The 23380-nt window shown below is 38.5% G+C and overlaps 1 protein-coding gene across 1 annotated transcript; it reads left to right on the top strand.

The window, feature by feature from the left end:
* The first annotated feature begins 15363 nt into the window (after positions 1-15363).
* On the top strand, positions 15364-17188 carry LOC131826698 (ER membrane protein complex subunit 10-like). Its single transcript, XM_059166195.1, has one exon. It carries the CDS (start codon positions 15378-15380, stop codon positions 16164-16166), a length of 789 nt encoding a protein of 262 aa, XP_059022178.1. The 5' UTR covers positions 15364-15377; the 3' UTR covers positions 16167-17188.
* Positions 17189-23380: the final 6192 nt, after the last annotated feature.

Genomic DNA, 23380 nt, shown 5'->3' with positions numbered 1-23380 from the left:
ACCAGACACTCTTTTTGGGACAGAGCTATAGCAGCAAACCCAACTATAGAAGGTGATGGAGTGTGGTAACTGGAGAGTTTGTTGCTAGAAGGGCTTCAGGTGCTACTAGAAATGCTCCCAGAATACATAGGAGTGATGGGAACTTGATTCAGGGGGTGATACTCACTCCCATGACATCAGTTGTATCAGTATGAGGGGTTGCAAATTCAGATCCCTGTGGGGACCAGATAGAGCAGGCTGGGTGTAAGACAATGGGGAAAGTGTGCTATTATAAGATTCCCAGTACTTTTTTTTTTTTTTTTTTTTTTAGGCTTGACATTTTAGAGTTATTTTTTTGATGTATAATTGAATTATATTATTTTAGGTGTATGATAGAATGATTCATATTTGCATACATTGCAAAATGATCACAGTAATTCTTGTTAACATCTATCATCATATTTATTTTTTTCTTGTGATGAGAACTTTAAAGACTTACTCTTAGCAACTTTCAAATATATAACATAGTAATGTTATTTTTCCCCAAATAATAAAAGCTGATATTTATTGAACAAATGCTATATTCCAGACATCATACTAGGTACCTTATTTTATTTTATATTTATTTTATTATATTTAAATTCAAGTTAGGTAACATAGTGTAGTATTGGTTGCAGGAGCAGAATTTAGTCATTCATCACCTACATATAATACCCAGTGCTCATTCTAATAATTGCTCTCCCTAATGCCCATCACCCATTTAGCCCATCCCCCACTAGCCTCCCTTCCAGCAACCCTCAGTTTATTCTCTGTAGTTAAGAGTCCTTTATGGTTTTCTTCCTTCTCTGTTTTTTTTTTTTTTTTTTAGATTTTATTTATTTATTTGACAGACAGAGATCACAAGTAGGCAGAGAGGCAGGCAGAGAGAGAGGAAGGGAAGCAGGCCCCCTGCTGAGCAGAGAGCCCGATGTGGGACTCAATCCCAGGACCCTGGGATCATGACCTGAGCCGAAGGCAGCGGCTTAACCCACTGAGCCACCCAGGCGCCCCCTTCTCTTTCCCTATGTTCATCTGCTTTGTTTCTTAAATTCCACGTATGAGTAAAATCAGATGATATTTGTCTTTCTCTGACTTATCTCACTTAGCATAATACACTCTAGTTCCACCCACATCATTGTAAGTGGCAAGATTTCATTCTTTTTGATGGCTAATAGTCCATTGCATATATATATATATATATCACATCTTTATTCATTAATCAGTTGATGGTATAATGTAGTATTACTGACTATAGTCACTGTAACTGTCATGAGCAGAAAAAAAGATGTTTAAGAAGGAATTTTTTGGGGGGAGGGTTTACCTTATGTTACATAGTAGAGCCTACACCATTACTTTTTTATTTTTTATTTCTTTATTTTTAAAGATTTAATTTATTCTAGAGCACGAGTGTGTGTGTGTGAACACGGGGAGGGGCAGATGGAGAGAGAGAATCACAGGCAGACTGTGTGAGCATAAACACATGAGTGTGAGGTTTGATCTTACAGCCCTGAGATGGTGACCTGAGCGAAGCCAAGAGTCAGATGTTTCACCAGCTGAGCCACTCAGGTGAGCTACTTTTATTTCTTTAAAAAAACTTGGGTAAACTCTACATTTGATGAATAGGCACTTCACAAAAGAGCATAACTTAATGGTAACATGAAACACAAAAAAGTGCTCTATATCATCAGGAAATAGAAATTAAAACCAGAATGAGGCACTACAATACCTCCACCAGAAAGGTTAATATGAAAAGACTGATAAAACAAGTGTTGGGGGAAGATGTGGAGCAATTGAAATTCTCCTGAGTTACTGGTGAGAGTGTTAATTAGTAGAACACATTTATAGCTTACCATGTGTCATTATGACATAGCAATTTTACTCCTGGGTATATACCCAACAAGAATAAACATTTAATATATACCAAAAGGGGGCGCCTGGGTGGCTCAGTGGGTTAAAGCCTCTGCCTTCGGCTCAGGTCATGATCCCAGGGTCCTGGGATTGAGCCCCGCATCTGGGTTCTCTGCTCAGCAGGGAGCCTGCTTCCTCCTCTCTCTCTGCCTGCTTCTCTGTGATCTCCGTCTGTCAAATAAATAAAATCTTTTAAAAAAAATAATGTATACCAAAAGACATGTGAAAGAATGTTCATTGCAAATTATAATAGTCCCAAACTGGAAATAATCCAAATATTCATCAACAGCTGAATGGAAAAATTAATTAAACATATTAATATTATAAACACATTTTCATACACTGGAGTACCTCACAGCAATAAAAACTGCTTATAACAACATAGGTGAATCTCACAGACATAAACATGAGCGAAAGAAGGCACACAAGTTATATGACCTTCAAGAATAAAAAAGAAATCTGATCTGTGATGGTATAAGTCAAAGCATTGGGTTTCTTTTTGAGAGGGGAAAGGGTTAACTAGGGTGTATGAAGGTGCATTTTGGGGGTATTGAAATTGTTCTGTATTTTGATCTGAGTAGTAATTATAAGGGAGTAAATATACAAAGTCTTTTGAGCTATAAAATTAAGATATATGTCCTTTATAATATTTAAGTCATAATAGTAAAGTCATTTCTGAAAGTTCTACATTAGACATCAATACCTTCTTAATTAAATTTGTGTCTGTGCTTTTGATTAGATACTTCTGAGACTAAGCAGATGTAGCCTAATAAGGCAAAGCCACATGTGTGTTTTATACATAATTATAATAAAATTACCTTTCCAGGTTTATCTCTAGCACTCCCCGACATATACTACATTCCACCCAAATTGGATTATTCATTCTTCCTTGAACACCCTATCCCTTCCACTTTGTCTTTGCTCATGTTCTCTGTATATTAATTTTTCATGAGTTAAATCACATTTAAAATGAGCCAAAAGAGCTTTCTTTTGAAATGAATCAAATCTTGCTAGACCTCTTACAAAATGAAGAATCTCAGAATCTTATTATACCATTTATTTTTTTGAAAAAACTCATATTTTCATATATTGAGCTTATATAAAATATAAATCACATGATCCAGAAATATTCACTATTAATAGCTAGTAAGAGTTATTAGCATAATGAAAATAGCTAAAAACAATACTTCTGTGAGGCAGTGTAAGGTAGAGGAATGAACATAGCCTTTGATGTCAGAGGGATAAGATTTTGATTTTTTTTTTTTTTTTTTTTGCTACTTGTTAGATGTGAACTCGCCTAGGTCAGTTAGGTTCTTTCTGATAAATAGCAATGCTAAAAATTAATGAGAGTGATGGTTCTATGTCTCCTTTCAACTTTTCTGTCAGTTTACAATTATAGCAAGTTTTAGATCAATTTCAGTCACACAGGCAGAAGCCAGTTACTATGTTGTAAGTATTCCCAAGCAGCTCTGTGGAGAGGTCTATATGGTGAGGAACAGAGGCATCCTACAACAGCCTTGTGAATGAGCCATCTTGGAAAATGCTCCTTTAGCTCTGGTCAAGCCTTCAGATAACTGAAGCCCAGGCTGTCCTCTTGATACCAACCTCATGAGAAACTGAGCAGAACCAACCAGCTAAACCTGTCCTGGATTCATGACCCATAGAAAAAATAAATATACATAAATATATACAATATAAGTATATAATAAATATATAATATATATTTTATACACACACACACACACACACACTAAGTTTTGGGGTCATTTGTTATTCAGTAATGAAAACAGCTTGACTAATACTCTACCCAAAAGACCTCTAGTAATCTCTTTTGACCATAAATGAGACTTCAACACTAGAAACAGATTTCTTAGCTTTTGGGGAGTCATATGATACATGATAGATATAACATTTTAAAAGCCAAATTTTAGAATCTCTTTACAATCAACATGTTGAAATATAGTTCTTAGGAAATTGCTTTTTAAGTAAATGATAGACTTTAATTTGTAATGAAAATTAATTTTATTTAATAAAAGCCTTCCTGAGCAAATTATTTGCAAATGTGAGGTGGATATAGGTTTAGTTAAACAACTATTAGGAAGAATTTTAGGGAAAATGTAGTTTTGTTGAATATAAGAAGAAAAAACAGTCAAGCCTTTATATTGGCTGAGCCTGGGATAATTTTGGCAATCTGAAACATCCATGTAGTCTTCTGACACTTTGTGACAACACATACTTCTGGTTACAGAAACCGTCCCTTGGAGGGAGTGTAGTGTGCTGGTGAAGATCACTGATGTGGGAGCCAGAGGCCCTGGGTTTAAAGCTCACCGGTACCACTTCTGAGCTATGTAACTTTGGGAAGCTTATTTCACCTTCTTTGCTTTGGTCCCCACCTGTAAAAAAGGTATGATGTTCGAGGTACCAAATCTTCATATTTTTGTTAAAATTAAATCAGTTGATGTATGTAAAGCACCCAGGATGGTGTGTTTCACGAGTATAAAAAACACCATAAATAGTTGGCAGATGACCCCCATCCCCCAAAGATATTCATACCCTAATTGCTGGAACCTATGAATAAGTTATATTACATGGCAAAAAGGGCTTTAAAGGTATAATCAAGGTGTCAGACCATAAAATAGGGGAAATTAACCTGGATTGTCCATGTGGGTCCACACTAATTACATGAGCCCTTAAAAGCAAAGAACTTTTTCTTTTTGGAAGCAGAAGAGATGCAGAATGAGACGTCAGAGTATTTCCAAGCATGAGAAGGACTAGTGCTTCTGCATTGTTGATCCTGAGAAGTAAGGGGCCACGTGACCATGTTAACTGGAAAGCGGCCCCAAGAAGCTAAAAGGCAACACTGGCTGACAGCTAGAAAGGAAACAGCAACCCGAATAAGCTTGGAAGCAGATTTGTCCCCAGAATTTACAGATGAGAGCACAGGCTGGTTGATAACTTGATTTTAACCTTGTGAGACCAGAGGAGGGGAACAGTTGAGCTTCTGACTTCCAGAAGTGAGAGGGGATAAATTTGTGCTATGTGAGCAGTGGGCTTTTTATATTAAGGAACTGAAATTTGGGGATTGTTTGTAACCATAGTCTAGCTTGCCATAATTAATATAGCAGTTTTGTAAATATAAGTAGTTACAAATTGGGAGAAAAATAGTGCTTGCCCCAAAAATGCCATCTACTTTTTTCTTCCTATGAAAACCTACCCACAGGGAGAAAAAAAAATTAAAATGAAAGTGTATCAGAAAGGTTCTTGGCAGAAATACATAGAAATCAGTCCATCATTTCATGTGTCCATCATGTCAATTCTTTAAACATATATTGAATATCTGAAAATAATGTGTTGAGCAGGACTGGATAGAGAAGTACATTGTGTAGTCCCTACTCTTTTCTTTTTTTAAAAAAATATTTATTTATTTGAGAGGTGGCGGGGGTAGAGTGAGAGGAGTGGGAGGGGCAGAGGGAGAGAGTAGTAGACTCCTGGCTGAGCCTGGAGCATGAGCTCATGACCTGAGCCAAAATCAAGGGATGGACACTTAACTGACTGAGCCACCCAGGGCCCCAAGTAGTCTCTACTCCTCTTTTTTTTTTTTTTTTTTAAAGATTTCATTTGACAGAAAGAGAGAGATCACAAGTAGGCATAGAGGCAGGCAGAGAGAGAGGGGGAAGCAGGCTCCCTGCTGAACAGAAACCTGATGCGGGGCTCGATTCCAGGACCCTGAGATCATAACCCGAGCCAACGGCAGAGGCTCAACCCATTGAGCCTACTCTTGATGAGCCTGTGCCAGTGGGGAGGCATAAAGGCAAGGGTAAACTGACATCTAGGCTATGTTTAGAGAAGAGATTGGCATAAATCCTATAATGGAGTGCTGGATTTTGTGATACCAGTCACTTGTGCGATCAGTATTTAGAGAAGAGAAGATATTCAGGGCTGGTGGTGTTGCAAAGATTCATGGAGAAAGTACAGAGGTATATACATGAGGAATGTGCTCTTGGCTCCTCTTTGGCATTTTGCTTATCTCTCTTCCCTGTTTTTATACCTGGGTTTAATATTCATATCATTACAGAATTATGAAATCATAAAAAAACTTAGAGATTATCTAGTTTCAGATAAGGAAACAAATTAAGTGCATTATTATAGCTAACTTCTGTAGGCACATAGTGAAAAGTATTGATCATTTGGTGGTCAGTAATATGATAATATAGGGGCACCTGGGTGGCTCAGTTGATTAAGCATCTGACTCTTGATCTCAGCTCTGGTCTTGACCTCAGGGTTGTGAGCTCAAGGTCTTCAATGGACTCTATGTTGGGCATGGAGCCTACTTAAAAAATGTGATAATTATATGTTAATAATAATGTATTTATTGATCACTAATTACAAAAATGTATTGTTGATTGGTGGGTTCAGTCCAATAAATAATCAGTTTCTTAAATATTTTCTGTCCCAAAAGATGTGAGGAATGATGAAGTCATGTATGTCTTGCATTCATGGGCTTGCCTGGTAAACACCTGTAACACTTTCATTTGATCATATCAAAACATTCTGTTTCCCACCAGCCTGACCCAAATCCCATACTGTAACTCAAAATCACTGGAGGTGTCAGCAGGAAACCAATGGCACTCTGAAACTGACTAATTTAAGGAGAGTTTAATAAGAGGATTATTTACAAAGATATGTGCAAGATTTAAGGAAGCCAATGGAGGATAGTATATCCCAGAGGGTGACAACAGGGGGGCTATTTCCACCTTCATTCTGGAGAAGCAACAGGAAGGGATGGTTTCTAGAACATTGGGAGGATAGTTACATGGAGGCCTGACCTGGCAGTGTCTGTTGTCTCTGGTACAAGTACATAGGTAACCTGTGGTATCTGATAGGGAAGGAACTCTGGGAAAAGCACCCAACCTCAATCTCCACACCCATGATCTGTCAAGGTCTCCCCTGGTGAATCCCAACCTGATTTGGAAGCAATGGTCTTATTAATTTAGTTCATCAGCTCAGCCTCTCAAGCTCAGAGAAGGATAAACATTGGAGGTCAAACAAGAAGCCCAGTATACCTTCTCTTGATACAAAGATACTATTCTGAAAAGACTAAGACGTCTTAAGTTTCGCTATTTTAAATTCTTTCCTTAACTCTTTGGATATTTATCTGTCCTTTTCTCTTTTATTCTTATCTCATAGGAAGTGCCTTTTTTTGTTTTTTTGTTTTGTTTTTTTTTTTAAACTAAAAGAATTCCCTTCATCTCACCTTTACTCCCTCTGACATAGTATGGGAAATGGGAGGGTAAATAGTTGCTGCAGAAATTTTCAGTGTTCTTCCAGGAAGTCCTAACACTCAAAAAAGCATGCCAGAATGTAAAACAGATATCATTACTGGGACAAATTTGGATATATTCTGACTTATCTAAATAGCAAATCATCAGCACACTTTAGTATTCTCACTCTTATCTTAACAAATTATCTGTGGTGCTCATCACAAGTAATTGTGACACAAGATTGAGACTGGTGGCCCCTAGCAGTGATTCAGAGGAGAGTGGTAATTTGAGGAGACCTGCATTTTAGAGCAGTTTCTGGCCATGATAGGATGGATTAAAGATCAGTAAATTAGAGGGGTACCTGGGTGGCTCAGTCAGTTAAGTGTCCAACTCTTGGTTTTGGCTCGGGTCATGATCTCAGGATCATGGGATTGAGCCCTGGGTCTGCTTGTCCTTCTTTTGTTTCTCTCTTTCTCTCTCTCATAAATAAATAAAATCTTAAAAAAAAAAAAAAAAAAATGATCAGCGAGTTCACTTTAGGTCATCCAGGTGAAGGTCATGGCAATGGGGGTGAAGTGAGGGGCCAAGTATAGAGATTTCGAAGAGGTACAAGGGTAGACCTAAGGGAGTGAAGGATGGGAATGGGTGCAGGATGACTCCTGGGCTTTTAGGTTGGGTGGCTGAGTGGGCACTGTGTTAATTAGTTATCAGCAAGATAGTTGGATGCTTTGAGCTGCATGGAACAAAGAGCCCAACTGATAGTAGCTTCAGCCAGCATTTCCCAGCCTGTGTGCCTAGGGACAATAGTGTGCAGCAGGTTGGTTGCAGGTGCTCTGACATATTGATCTCCTTAGACCCTGGGGCAACCAGATAAGAGCCTGGGATGGCCTGCACCCCCTGGGAGCTGCCCATGAACATCCTCATCTGCTTACCCCAGTGTGTCATATAAATACCACTTTTTAAAAAAATATGTGCTGTAAAATGAAAAAGTTCACTTGGCTTAAACAATAAACCATATAAATTCTGGTTGAATTTAGGTCTAAGATTGATTAATTTAGTAGCAAAACACAGTTGTCAGGAACCTAGATGATCTCCATCTTTACGTTCTGCCTTCTTCACCCTGTCAGCTTTCATTTTCATGCTTGTTCCAGATGGTTCCTGGGTATAGGTCAGCTGCTTCCTGTCCCTCAAATTGGGCTTTTCTGATGTTCTTCATGATTGGATTCAGGTAATGAATTTTAGTAGGAACGTACCTGCCCCCCTCTACCCCCCCAGTGAAAGGAAATTTTCCTCAGAAGCTCCCCATGAAACTGCCTTATGTCTCCTTGGCCAGAAGTTAGTCACACATCCACTGCCAGACCAGTCCTGGCAAAGGGAATGAGATCACCATGACTGCTTGCCAAACCAAATGTGTGGTTACATCTTCTTCATCTAGGGCTTGGAAGCCAGGGTCCCCTCTACATTCTCATTCTCCCACCTTAAAGCCCTTCAATGCTTTCCCATTTGCCAAGCCAAAATTTTTGGTCTGACAGCTGTGTTACTGAAATCTTTTCTGTCACCTTTAATCATACTCTGTGTTCTAATCATGATGAGATTATTTTCCCTTCTTTTTTTTTTTTTTTTTCAATTTTGATGAAACTTATTTTTTTATTTATTTGGTATTGGTGTCTTTTTTTTTCTTTTTCTTTTTAATTGAGGTACAGTTGACATGTTAGTTTCAGGTGTATAATATAGTTATTCAGCAATTATATGCATTACAAAACACTTACCACAGTAAGTGTGCCATCTGTCACCACCAAAGTTATTATAGTATTATTGGCTATATTCCCTATGCTGTCCTTTTCATCTTCGTGACTTATTTATTTCATAATTGGAAATTAAAGTTTTTATCTAAATTCCAGTTAGTTAGCATAGAGTGTAATAATAGTTTCAGGTGTACAATTTAGTGCCTCAGCACTTCCATACAACACATGGTGCTAACCCAACACGTACACTGCTTAGTCCCTGTCACCTACTTAACCCATCCCCTCACCCACCTTCCCTGTGGTAACTATCAGCTTGCTCTCTGTATAACTGGAAATTTGTATCTCTTAATCCCCTTCACGTATTTTGCCTTTCCTCCCATTTATTGTCCTCTGGCAACCACTAGTTTGTTCTCTGTATTTGAGTCTGTTTCTCTTTTTGTTGTTGTTTTTTGTTTGTTCATTTGCTTTTTTAGATTTCACATATAAGTGAAATCATATGGCATTTGTCTTTCTCTGTCTGACTTATTTCAATTGGCATAATACCCTCTAAGTCCATCCGTGTTGTCATGAATGGCAAGTTTTTTTTTTTTTTTTATGGCTGAGTAATGTTCCTCTGTGTGTGTGTGTGTGTGTGTGTGTGTATGTGTGTGTGCGCACGCATGCGTGTACGTGTGTGGTGCATGTGTGTGATCTCTCAATGGGCAGAGTTTGCTTCCATATCTTGGCTATTGTAAATAATGCTGCAACAAACATAAGAGTGCATGCATCTTTTCAAAGCGTGTTTTATTTTCCTTGGGTAAATGCTCAGAAGTGGAATTACCGGCCTGTGTTGTATCTTTAGTTTTCGAGGAATAGCTGTACTATTTTCCATCGTGGCTACACAAATTTTTGTTCCCAACAGTGCACAAAGTTTCTCTTTTCCTTACATCCTTTTCAACATGTGTTGTTTTTTTGTTTTTTCAATCACAGATGTTCTAACTGGTGTGAAGTGATAGCTCATTGTGGTTTTGATTTGCCTTTTTCTTATGATTATGGTGTTGAACACCTCTTCATTTCTGACCATTTGCCTGTCTCCCCTGGAAAATATATATTCAAGTCTTCTGCCCATTTCAAAATCAGATTGTTTGTTTGTTTGGTGTTGAACTCACGGTTGCATGAATTCTTTATATATTTCAGATATTAACCCCTCATCTGATATGCCATTTGTGAGTATCTTCTCCCATTTAGCAGGTTGTGTTTTCATTTTGTTGATGGTTTCCTTCATTGTGCAAAAGCTTTTTAGTTTAATGTGGTCATATAGTGTATTTTTGCTTTTGTTTCTCTTGCCTGGGAAGACATATCCAGAAAAATATTGCTAAGGTTGATGTCCAAGAGATTATTACCTACGTTTTCTTTTGGGAGTCTTATGGTTTCAGGTTTAACATTTAGGTCTTTAATTCGTTTTGAGTTTATTTTTGTGTATGGTGTAAGAGTAGTCCAGTTTCATTCTTTTACATGGAGCTGTCCAGATTTCCCAGCACCACTTATTGAAGAGACTGTCTTTTCCTCACTCCATATTTTGTTTCCTCTGTCATAGATTAACTGACCATAAGAGTATGGGTATATATCTGGGCTCGTAATTCTATTCCATTGATTTATGTATCTATTTTTGTGCCAGCCTACTATTTTGATTACTATAGCTATGTATGATAGTTTGAAATCTGGGATTTTGATACCTCCTGCTTTGTTCTTTTTATTAAGATTGCTTTGTCTATTCAGGGTCTTTGGTATTTCAGAATTTTTTGTGCTACTTCTTTGAAAAATATTATTGTTATATTGACAAGGATTACATTGCATCTATAGATTGCTTTGGAGAGTATGGATATTTTAATAATATTAATTCTTCCAATCCATAGTATGGTATGTTTTCAATTTTCTTCATTCATCTCTTATACTTTTCAGAGTATAGGTCTTTTACCTCGTTCACCACATTTTTAAACCTTTGGTTAAATTTATTCCTAGGTATTTTATTCTTTTTGATGTAATTGTAAATGGGATTGTTTTCTTGATTTCCCTTTCTGTTATTTCATTAGTACTGCATAGAAATAAAATAGATTTCTATAAGTTGATTTTCTATCCTGCAACTTTACTAAATTAATTTATTGGTTCTAATACTTATTTTGATAGAATCTTTGTGAATATATATATATATATATATACACATACATGTATATATATATATATATATATATAGTGGCATGTCATTTGCAAATAGTGACAATTTTACTTCTTCTTTACCATTTGGATGTTTTTGATTTCTTTTTCTTGTCTATTTGCTATGCCTAGGACTACCAGTACTATGTTGAATAAAAGTGGTAAGACTAGGTACCTTGTCTGGTTCCCGATCTTAGGGAAGATACTTTGAGTTTCTCACCATTGAATATGATGTTAGCTGTGGTTTTATCTTATATACTGAAGTATGTTCCCTCTATATCCACTTTGTTGAGAGTTTTTATAATGAATTGGTGTTGAATTTTGTCAAATGCTTTCCCTGCATGTTTGAGATAATCATATAACTGTCATCTTTCATTTTGTTTATGTTATGTATCACATTGATTTATTCATGTAATAATTTTTATTTGAGAGAGAGAGAGAACATGAGAGGAAAGAGGTCAGCGGGAGAAGCAGACTCCCTGCTGAGCAGGGAGCCTGATGTGGGACTCGATCCCGGGACTTCAGGATCATGACCTGAGCTGAAGGCAGTCGCTCAACCAACTGAGCCATACAGGCGCCCCTGACTTATTCATGTATTTTAAACCACCCTTGCATCCCTGGAATAAATTTCACTTGATCATGGTGAATTATCCTTTTAATGTATTTTTTACTTGATTTGCTAATATTTTGTTGTAATTTTTTTTGCATCTATGTTCATCCCGGATACTGGTCTATAATTTTCTTTTTTTTTGGAGTTTTTATCTGGTTTGGGTTTCAGGGTAAGGTTGGTTTCATAGAATGAACTTGGAAGCATTTCTTTCTGTTTTACTTCTCTGGAATAGTTTGAGGACGGGTATTAACTATTCTTTAAATATTTGGTAGGATTCACCGATGAATCCCTCTGGTCCTGGATTTTTGTTTGGAGTTTTATTGGTTACTGATATAACTGAATTACTAATTATTTGTGGTTTTTTTTCAGGTTTTCTATTTTTTTTTCTGTTTCAGCCTTGGGAGATTATATGTTTTTATGAATTAACCCATTTCTTCTAGTTTTTCCAATTTTTTGGCATATTTTTCATGGTGGTTTCTTATAATCTTTTATATTTCTATATTTTCAGTAGAAACTTCTTTTTGATTTTTTATTTTGTTTGAATACTCCTTTTTTTCTTTTTCTTTTGACGATTTTATTTATTTGTCAGAGAGAGAGAGCGCACAGGCAAGGGGAGTGTCAGGCAGAGGGAGAACCAGGCTCCCTGCTGAGAAAGGAGTACCATACAAGGCTTAATCCTAGGACCCTGGGGTCATGACCTGAGCCAAAGGCAGATGGTTAACTGACAGAGCCACTCAGGCATCCTAAGTACTCTCTCTTTCTTGATGAGTCTGGCTAAAGGCTTATAAATTTTGTTTATCTTTTCAAAGAACCGTGTCTTAGTCTCATTTCATTGATCTTTTTTTTTTTTTTTTTTTGGTCTCCATTTCATTTATTTCCACTCTAACCTTTATTATTTCCATGGGTCTCCTAACTTCGGGCATTTTTTGTTCTTATTTTTCTAGTTCCTTTAAGGTGTAAGGTTAGATTGTTTGAGATTTTTCTAGTTTTTTGAGGTAAGCCTGTATTGCTATAAACTTCCCTCACAGAACTGCTTTTGCTGTTTTTTTGAACTGCTGTGTTTCCATTTTCATTTGTCTCCATGTATTTTTTAATTTCTTCATTGACCCACTGGTTGTTTAGTAACATGTTATTTAGTGTCTACGTGCTTGTGCTTCTTCTAGTTGTTTTTTTTTTTCTTTTTATAATTGATTTCCAGTTTTACACTGTCATGGTCAGAAAAGATACTTGATTTCAATATTCTTGAATTTATTGAGACTTGTTTTGTGGACTAACACGTGATGTATCTTGGAGAAGGTTCTGTGTGTACTTGAAAAGAATGTGTATTCTGCTGTTTTAGGGTGGGATGTTCTGTATATATCTGTTAAGTCCACTGGTCTAACATGTCATTTAAAGCCACCCCTACTTTACTGATTTTCTTTATGGATGATCTATCCATTGTTGTAAGTTGCATCTTAAAGTCTGTTACTATTATTGTGTTACTATCGGTTTCTCTATACCTGTTAATACTTGCTTTATATATTTAGATGCATCTATGTTGGGTGCATGGGAATTTATTATGTCTTCTTGTCAGATTGATCTGTTTATCATTATGTGATGACATTTCTTGTCTCTTGTTACAGTATTTGTTTTGAATTCTGTTTAATCTAATATGAGTATTGTTAATCTAGCTTTTGGATTTTTTTTTTTATAGTTTTATTTGAATGGAATATATTTTCCCATCCCTTCACATTTGGTCTGTAAATGTCTTTAGGTCTGAAGTGATTCTCTTGTAGGCAGCATATAGATGGGCCTTGGTTTTTGTTTTTGTTTTTGTTTTCATTTATTGTATTTTATTTTCATATGGCCAACTACCCTGAACAGACAAGCTTTTCTAATATCAACTTTTGGTGGTGGACAAATTTGTTTTTTCCCTTTTTAAAAAATATTTATTGAGGTATGATTGATATTTTAAAATTATGTATTTATTATATACATCTAGAAGAGTTTGCACATAACACATATCCACGGCCAAGGTGGTAAGTATATCCATATGTGGATAGCCATAGTGATGGCCAAGGCAGTAAGCATATTCATCACCTAAAAGAATTTCCTGTGTTCTTTTTAATTTGTTTGTTTGTATTTTCTTCATAGGAACACTTAACACGGTATCTGTCTTCTGACATATTTTAAAGTCTACAATATCACATTGTTAACTATAGGTGCTTTGTTGTACAATAAGATTTCTAGAAATAGATGGGTCTTGTTTTTTATCCAGGTTTTCACTCTGTCTTTTGATTGGAGTATTTAGTACATTTGCATTTATAGTAATTATTAATAAGTATATACTTATTACCATATTGTTACTTATTTTCTGGTTGTCTTTGAAGTTCTTGTCTTCCTTCCTTTTTTTTCTTCTTCTCTTGCTCTCTTCCCTTGTGGTTTAATGGCTTTCTTTGTGTTATGATTGAATTTCTTTATTTTTTGTGTATTGATTATATGTTTTTGGTTTGCAGTTACTATGGGGTTCATATGTAACATCCTATGACTATAGTGGTTTATATTGAGTTGATTGTTGTTTGAATACATTATAAAAGCATTAAAGTTTTACTTTCTCATCCCATTTTTTGCATATGATGTCAATTTTATATTTTTAAATTTTGTGTATCCCTTGACTAATTTTTCTGTATATAATTGATTAAACTATTTTGTGTTTTTGTCTCCTCATTAGCTATGTAAATTATTATATTACCTTTATTATGAGTTTAGTTTACCAGTAAAAATTTTACCTTTCATAATTTTCTTATTTTTAGTTAAAAAAAAGTTAGTTACTTTTAGCATTTTTTTTCAATTTAAAGAATTCCCTTTAACATTTCTTGTAAGTCTGGCTTAGTGGTGATGAACTCTAACTTTGTTTGGGAAATCTTACCTGTCCTTCAACTCTGAATGACACTCTTACTAGATAGATTATTCCTGTTTGTAGGTTTTCCTTCCAGCACTTTGAATATATCATGCCACTTTCTTCTGGCCTGTGAACTTTCTGCTGAAAAACCAGCTGATAGCCTTCTCGGGTTTCCCTTGTATGTAACTGTTTGTTCTTCTCTTGCCACTTTTAAGAGTCTCTTTAATTTTTGTCATTTATACGATAAGTGTATTGGAGTGGACCTTCTTGGGTTCATCTTCTTGGGACTCTCTGTGTTTTCTGGACCTGAGTATCTGTTTACTTCTTTAGGTTAGGGACATTTTTAGATATTATTCCTTCAAGTGAGTTTTCTGCCCCTCCCCATCCCCCTAGCTCTCTTTCCTCTTTCTGGGACCTCTATAATGTAAATCCTACCTCATTTAAGAGGTCCCTTAACCTATCCTCATTTTTTATTATTATTTTTTGTTGTTGTTGTTTTGTGTAGTAATTTTCCATTATCCTGTCCTCCAGATGGCTGATCTGTTCTTGTCTGTTCTCTATTATACTGCTGAATCCTCTAATATATTTTTCTTATCAGTTACTGTATTCATCCGTCTGATTGGTTATTTTTTTAGATATTCTGTTTCTTTGTTGAAGTTCTCACTGAGTTCACCCACTCTTTTTTCAAGTTTGGTGAATATTTTTATCATTACCTTGAACTCTTTATTAAAATATTGTTTACCTGATGGGAAGTGGTCAAAATGGCGGCGGTCGGTATGGTGGCTGCTCGCCTCCTCCTGCTATTGCTGATGGCAGCAGCAGTCCCCAGCCGGGCCTGGGGCAGTGGCTGCCGATCCGGAGCCGCTCTGCAGGGGGCCAGAGCAGAAGGTCGAGAGGGTGAGGGCCGTGGCACGGTGGGGCTGCTGCTGGAGCACTCATTCGAGATCGATGATAGTACCCACTTTCGGAAGCAGGGCTCACTGCTCTGGAACCAGCAGGATGGCACTTTGTCCCTGTCACAGCGGCAGCTCAATGAGGAGGAGCGGGGCCGGCTCCTGGATGTGGCGGCCCTGAACGGCTTATACCGGGTCCGGGTCCCTCAGCGCCCTGGGGCCCCTGATGGCTCAGAAGCTGGCAGCTATGTCTCCTCTTTCGTCCCCGCGTGCTCCCTGGTGGAGTTGCATCTCTCGGACCAGCTGACGCTGCACGTGGACGTGGCTGGCAATGTGGTGGGCGTGTCAGTGGTGACGCACCCCGGAGGCTGCTGGGGTCATGAAGTGGAAGATGTAGACCTGGAACTGTTCAACACGTCTGTGCAGCTGCAGCCACCGGCCACCGCCCCAGGTCCCGAGACCGCGGCCTTCACTGAGCGCCTGGAGATGGAGCAGGCCCAGAAGGCCAAGAACCCGCAGGAACAGAAGTCCTTCTTTGCCAAATATTGGATGTACATCATTACCGTCGTCCTGTTCCTCATGATGTCAGGAGCACCAGATGCCGGGGGCCAGGGAGGGGGCGGCGGCGGGGGTGGTGGCGGGGCCAGTGGCCGCTGAGGGTGGGGGGCATCCCCGCCTGGTCTTCTTTCATGCAGGCAACCCCCTCCCGCCAGAGTGCTCTTGTCCTTGATCATCCCAAGAAAGATTTGCTAGCTCCCCCTGTCCCCATCCCGTGATGGTAGGGGGATACTCCTCCCAGGAGTCCTTTCCCTCTAGGCGGACAGGTGGCCAGATTCTGGCGTACCCTGCCTTCCCCTGTGATCCTTCCATAACCCCAAAGGCTTCCTTTTGGCCACAGCATGGAGCTCGAGCTCTTGGTCCAGCTCTGACCCTATGTTTTCCCCCCTTCCCCTGAGCCTTGTAGTTTGGGAACATGCCGAGTTCTCTCCAGCCTCTCTGTGCCTTTGTTCGTGGTCTCCTCGCCCTGCCTGTCCCAGGCCTGGCTAGAGGGTCCCCCTAACTTGTCTGACTGGATTGGGTCACACGCTTTCCACCTGTCTGCCCTTCAGGGGCCTGGCACAGAGCAGGTGTGGGCTGGCTATGGGCGTCCCTTGGCCCCATTCCAGCAACCCTGCCTTGGGACCCCGCTTCTGCCTTTATCTGCCCATGGCCCCAAGCAGGAGTTGGGGTGTCCTGCCCTGTCTGGATGCCAGGCCTCCCACAGGCTTTGGGGCGTGCAGAAATGTTTAAAGTAAAAACAAAGTAATGTCTGGTAGAGTTGAGAGCCGATGATGTAAATAGAATCCCTTCCCCAGCCTGGAATGTCTTCCCTGGGACAGGCCACCAGGAGAGGACTGCTGGCCTTTCCTGCCCATCTATTTAAAAAATACCAACAATCGATTGAAATACATCAATGTTTTGAAAAGGTATGACTTCCAGCAACCTAATGCAACCGTTGATTTGGTTGCAGGGAAGTCCTTATGTACAGGCTTTATTGAATTCCGCTCTTTGCTCTGTGTATTATCCAGAAACACACAGAAATGGCTGTCACGGTCGCTGAAATGTCTGTGCAATGCTTTGTGGTGTTGTATGGCGGTTTATTAAACTGTTCCCCAAATGTTCAAAAAAAAAAAAAAGAATATTGTTTATCTCTCTTTTGTTTAGCTCTTTTTTTCTGTGATTTTGTCTTATACTTTCATTTAGGAGATATTCATCTGTCTCCTCATTTCATCTTACATTTTGTGTTTGTTTCTTTGTGTTAGGTAGATCAGCTATGTCTGCTGGTCTTGAAAGTAGTGGCATTGTGTAGATGTCCTGTAGTGCCCCTGGTAATGCAAACCCCCTGGTCACCAGAACCAGGTGCTCCAAGAGTGTCCCCTTTCTGTGATGTATATATGTTCTCATTGTGGGTGGGTTGTTATTACTGTGGATACACTGGTGTGCAAGACTGCTTCCTGTGTGGCTGGCTGTAAGGCCCAGTTGCAGCTACTGTGGGCATGCTGGTGAGCATGCTTTTTATGCTTTTTATGCTTCTGACTTAGGGTCCTGCCTATACCTGCCTGGGGTATAGATATGGTCTGTTTGTAATTAGCCTCTGTGATTGCTATAGTTGTACTGGTGGGCAGGGTTTGTTCCCTTCCTCTCCAGGGCAGGAGTCACTTTGGTTTTTGTCTGTTTATTTGTTTTGCTTTGTTTTTAAAGATTTTATTTATTTATATGACAGAGAGAGAGTGAGAGAGAGCACAAGTAGGGGGAGTGGCGGGTGAAGGGAGAAGGAGAAAAAGGCTCCTCATGGAGCAGGGAGCCCCATGAGGGGCTCGATCCCAAGACCCTGGGATCATGACCGGACCTTAAGGCAGTTGCTTAACCAACTGAGTCATGTGGGCACCCTGTAAGAGTCACTTTGGATGGGATCTGGTGCTGGCTGCTCCTGCCCACTTGGTATGGTGATGTGGGATCGGCTTTGGAGGGACACAGGTGTGGTGGTGGATGGATTGGATGGGATGTGTCTCTAGTAGAATATCAGGGTGGGACTGGAGTCCTAGTAAGGTAGATGAAGAATGTTAGAACTGGCTTTTCAAAGCCTCCAGCCATCTAATCTGGGAGAGGACAAAAAAAAAAAAAAAAAAAAGTGCTGGCAAGCGACTTTATTCTTAGAGAAATGTGCAAACCCCTGCTTCTTTGGTACACATGCAAACTTAGTAAATAAATTCCCTTTTCAAACTGTTCTGTGCTGTGTCTCTGGCTGATTTATTTAGTGTGCTAGTTCTTAAGGACAGAGACTTAGTTTCTTGACTCCTTGTGGACTTTTCTTGTCCTTCCTTCCTTCTTCTTTTTAAAAAGATTTTATTTATTTATCTGACACAGAGAGAGAGAGAGAACAAGCAGGGGGAGCTGGAGAGGGAGAAGCAGGCTCTCTGCTGAGCAGGGAGCCCAATGCTCGGCTGGATCCCAGGACCTTGGGATCATGACCAGAGGTGAGACCAGATGCTTAACCAATGGAACCACCCAGGCACTCCCAGTGGACTAATCAAATCTAGACATTACATGGACTTGCCTTCCCAGTGTGGGTTCTTAGGGCCAGGGGGGCCTGGTGTGGATTCTGATCTCCTCTCTCCCCTGTGATTGTGATGTCCTTCCCATTTGTGCTTAGTTATGCTGGGGGTTTGGTTCCTGATCTCATCTCTGCCCCTCCAACCCTTTTTGAAGTGGGCTTCTCTCTAGGACTAACTGCGGAGGATCTTCTCTGACAGTCTCAGATCATTTTCAGAGTAAGTTACAATGCATATAGCTGTTTCCTCAATGTGTCCATGGGAGGAAGTGAGCTCAGGATCCCTACTCTGCCATTTTCCTCTGGGATTTCACCCATGGTAAGCTTTTGATGCTCTTTTGAAGAATATGTTTTTTTTTTTTTTTTTTAAGATTTATTTGACAGAGAGAGAGAGAGATCACAGGTAGACAGAGAGAGGGGGAAGCAGGCTCCCTGCTGATGAGCAGAGAGTCCGATGTGGGGCTCAATCCCAGGACCCTGAGATCATGACCTGAGCCGAAGGCAGAAGCTTTAACCCACTGAGAGACCCAGGCGCCCCCGAATTTGTGACATTTTAAATCATCACATTTATACTGCCTATATTCCTATTATTCTGTTTGTTTTTACTTTGTCTTGTATTTTTAAAAAAATGTTTTATTTTAATTCCAGTTAGTTAACATACAGTGTTATATTAGTCGCAGGTAGACAGTAGAGTAATTCAACAGTTTCATATATCACCCTGTGCTCATCTCAACAAGTGGGCTCCATAATCCTCATCACCTAATCATCTATTTAACCTATTCCTCTCCTCCTCCCCTCTGGTAGCCATTGGATTGTTCTCTATAATTAAGAGTCTGTTTCTTGCTGTCTCTCTCTCTTATTTTTCCCCCCTCTGTTTTGTCTCTTAAATTCCACATATGAATGAAAGCATATGATGTTTCTTTCTCTGACTTATTTCATTTAGCTTGTATGATTTTTTTCTATATCCAAGATACACACTCTTTGTTGGATGTATGCATTACATATATTTTCTCCCAGCCTGTGGTGATCTTATAGGGATTATGATTAGAATTTCAATGAATTTACAGATTACTTTGAAGGAAACTGGCATTCTTATGGCATTGAGCCTTTATATTCATAAATACAGTGTATCCATTTAGGTCTATAATGCATCTTATAATTTTTAATGATTTTCTTCATAAAGTTCCTATACATCTTTTGTAAAATTTATTCCTAAGTATTCTTAAATTTTATATTTTCTAATTATTTTGTTGTAATAGCATAACAAGAATGTAACAGATTTTTGAACATTAATTATATAGCTACTTTTGTTGACCTCTCACAAAAATTTGGCTTATTAAATTCTGGATTTTTTATATAGTCAATAAAACTAAGCACTGGCAGTTTAGTTTCTTCCTAACGCTTGTGAATTTACTTTTTCTTGTCTTACTATGTAGTCTAGAACCTCCAATAAAATAATGTACATATGCTTAAGATATCCCACTCTTCGTACTTACTAAAGAGAGATTCTTGCATGTGTGCCTGAGGAGCCATGTACAAAAATTTTTAGTAGCCTTTATTTCTAACCAATAAAAAGAACAACAACAACAAAAAAAACCCAAAATAAAATGAAAGTCAAAGCAAGAAAAAAAATCCAGAAATGACAACAATATCCATTCACAAAACAGTGAATGAATAAATTGTATATAGTCATTAATGAAGAATTATACAGCAAAAACGAATAACTAGGATGACATGTACGCAACATTAAGTCTAAAAAATAAAATAGAGAAAAATGCAGGCTGCTGACAAGTAAATACAGTATGGTAATAGTGTGTTAAATATAGAAAATATTATACATTCTATAGTACATATACAGGAATTAGAAGGACAGGGAAGGTGGGTAGGGGGACAGGGTAATTGGGTGATGTCATGAGCATTGAGTGTTATATGCAACTGATGCATTATTGAACTCTACATCTGAAACTAAAGAAGTACTATATGTTGCCTTGTTGAATTTAAATAAAAATGCATAAAATAATATTATATATTGTATACTACATATGTTGGGGTCCGTTATCAAGGGAACAAGACTGAGATAAAGTGAAAGTTATGTAGAGCTTTATTCTATACCAAGCATTAGAAGTCAGACTGACCAGCAAGGGCCGCCTCTGAAGAGAGCGACCCCTTCCTGATCTCACAGGCTGGTTTTATAGGGCATAACCACAGACCCAAGGTACATGGCTTCTATTGTTAAGGTGTTTACTCCTGGAATTGATACCTGGAACCATACCAGTAACTACTGGGGCATTTATTCCCGAAATGAAGTCCGTGGATTTAAACAACAGTATGGCTACCTAGGCAATATGGAGCTGCTCTGGCTAAGCAGGCCCTAATAGTTAAACAGGTTTTAACATTAAATTGGCCCTAATATTCCCCTCTTTTCTTTGGAGATTAGTCAATTCCTTTACTTTTTAGCCAGTTTTATGTTTTCCTGTTGTAAGGTGTTATATTGAGTTTGTAGGACTAACATTTTTATTGCCCCAATTTCTTTTTTTATCTGTACAAGTGATATTAGGGTGTTAATACCCAGAAGCAGTATTTCTTTCCCAGGACTACACAGAGTCCCTCCTTTTTTTTTTTTTTTTTTTTTTTTTTTTTAGGAATAGTATGTTAAGTCCTCCTTTATTAAAGCTGCGGTTTCTATTGTTGTGGACCCTGTTATCCCTGCCATAACTAGTGCTGGAATTAGGTTTGGAACAGCACACTTTGTCCATTTTATTCCTGCAGTAAGATGTTAGAATCCCTTGGGTCCTCCATAGAATGACAGTAAATGGTTCCTTCTAATGGGGCTCCAAGTTTTCCACTTGGTGGTGGTGTATCCAGACCAAGTCTCCAGGTGGGTATGGATGTGGTTCTACTTCTGTCTCCATCTCAGTGTAGGCAGCTCAGATCCCTGCGTGGGCTCTTGTTAAGACAGACTGTAGCGCCTGTAGTGACTGGAGTACAGACTGATCAGTCATTTCTGTTAGGGCAACCTCTTGTATCCTTGGGCAGAGTGGAGGGGGTCTCCCAAACATTATTTTAAATGGGGTAACCTTGTTTAAGTAGGGTGTACACTGCACCCTAAAAAGGGCGAAGGGAAGGAGATCCACCCATCCACTGCCAATTTCCAGAATTAACTTTGTCAAGGTCTCTTTAAGGGTCCGGTTTATTCTCTCTACTTGTCCGGAGCTCTGGGGCTGGTAGGCACAGTGTAGTTTTCAATTAGTGCCCATGGCCTTGGCCAATGTCTGTGACATTGAACTCACAAAGGCAGGGCTGTTGTTTGACCCGATTGTGAGAGGCAACCCAAACTTAGGAATTATTTTTTTCTAGCAGCTTTTGGCTACTATTTCTGCTGTCTTATGTTTGGCAGAAAAAGCCTCTACCTGGCCTGAAAAGGAATCCATAAAAACTAATAAATATATTTGTGTCCAAAGGGTTCTGTTATTATCCCTACAGAATATTAGGCAAGATCGTCTAAACCAACTATTGTGTGACTTCTCTGAAGTTTACCTTAAGTTGTCTAGTTTATATAAACAAACATTTAAAGACAACCAAATCTAGAATTTAACATCCATAAGGTGTGTTATTAAAACATAATTTTTCTCTCTAAAATAATCCTCATTTTCAGAGATAACTAAATCAGGACTAATTTATTTGAAAAACAAGTCCAGTTTTAACAAACTTGGCCTAATTATTTACATAAGTTCAGCAAGAACAGTGAGTGATTATATAGGTCTTTTAGAATCTGTTTTGCTGGAACTTTTTATAAGGAATCTCTAGGTTTAACTTGTAATAGCCTCTCCAGGCCAGAAGCCAAGCATATATTTGTCATCAGACATGCCTTCAATACCAGTCAATTTGGGCAAATTCCTCTTCCTGAGGTCCCCCGTGTATCCTGAGTTTCCTGCTCCTACCAGGGAGTGACATTCTTTACTCACCTGATGAGGCTGCTGGGAACTCTGTAAGCAAGGTATCAGGTCAACAGTTTTAAGGGGCTTTATGGCTCCAGGTTTTATAAAGTCAACCTTAGTTCCTTTAAGTTGTCTGGTCATATCCAAGTCTTTTAAAAATAAGACATTCCAGTCTAAGCCTTGGCAAAATAACCGGTGTTTCCTATGGTGTCCTGTTACAAGGAGAACAGATTCTTATTGAACTTATGCAAATGGATGATTGTTATGGAAGAAAGAATACTTGCTGAGACCTTTTGAGTTTTAGAGGTTCAGATAGAGAGAAAAGTTGAATGTCTTGATTTGTTTACAAATGAATATTTTTACATTTCTGTAAGTCACGGACATTTTAAGAAAAAAGTTTTCTTAATCTGGAAGAGCAAACATTAGAGAACCAGCAATATTTCAAATAACAGATACAAGATTAAGAGACATACCATTACAATTTTTTAGTTCATCTAGTCCCATGTTACTCATTCTGGTTTAGTTTGAATGCAGCTCTTATTTCCAGAAATTTTTACCCATTTCAGTTCCAGGATTTCAACATATCACCTATATTTGTCCTGAAAGTCTCCCATATGAATTTCCTTTAAGGCGGAATTCATTTTACAAGAGAATTAAAACAATTACAAATGACAAAAACTCAGAATAGATATGGTTAAATATCAAGTAATGACCCTTGTCAAAACATTAAAACTTTAGTAAATGCATAGAATCTGTATAATAGTTATAGCGTTTACCCAAATGGAACCCAAGGTTTATCATTGGTTTAGCAGTACTTCCTGAGTAACTTAGCATACCAAGGA

Source organism: Mustela lutreola, chromosome 3, assembly GCF_030435805.1.
Source record: "Mustela lutreola isolate mMusLut2 chromosome 3, mMusLut2.pri, whole genome shotgun sequence".
NCBI lineage: Eukaryota > Metazoa > Chordata > Mammalia > Carnivora > Mustelidae > Mustela > Mustela lutreola.
Note: the sequence above shows the minus strand (reverse complement) of the source record. Positions and strands in the feature narration are given on the sequence as shown.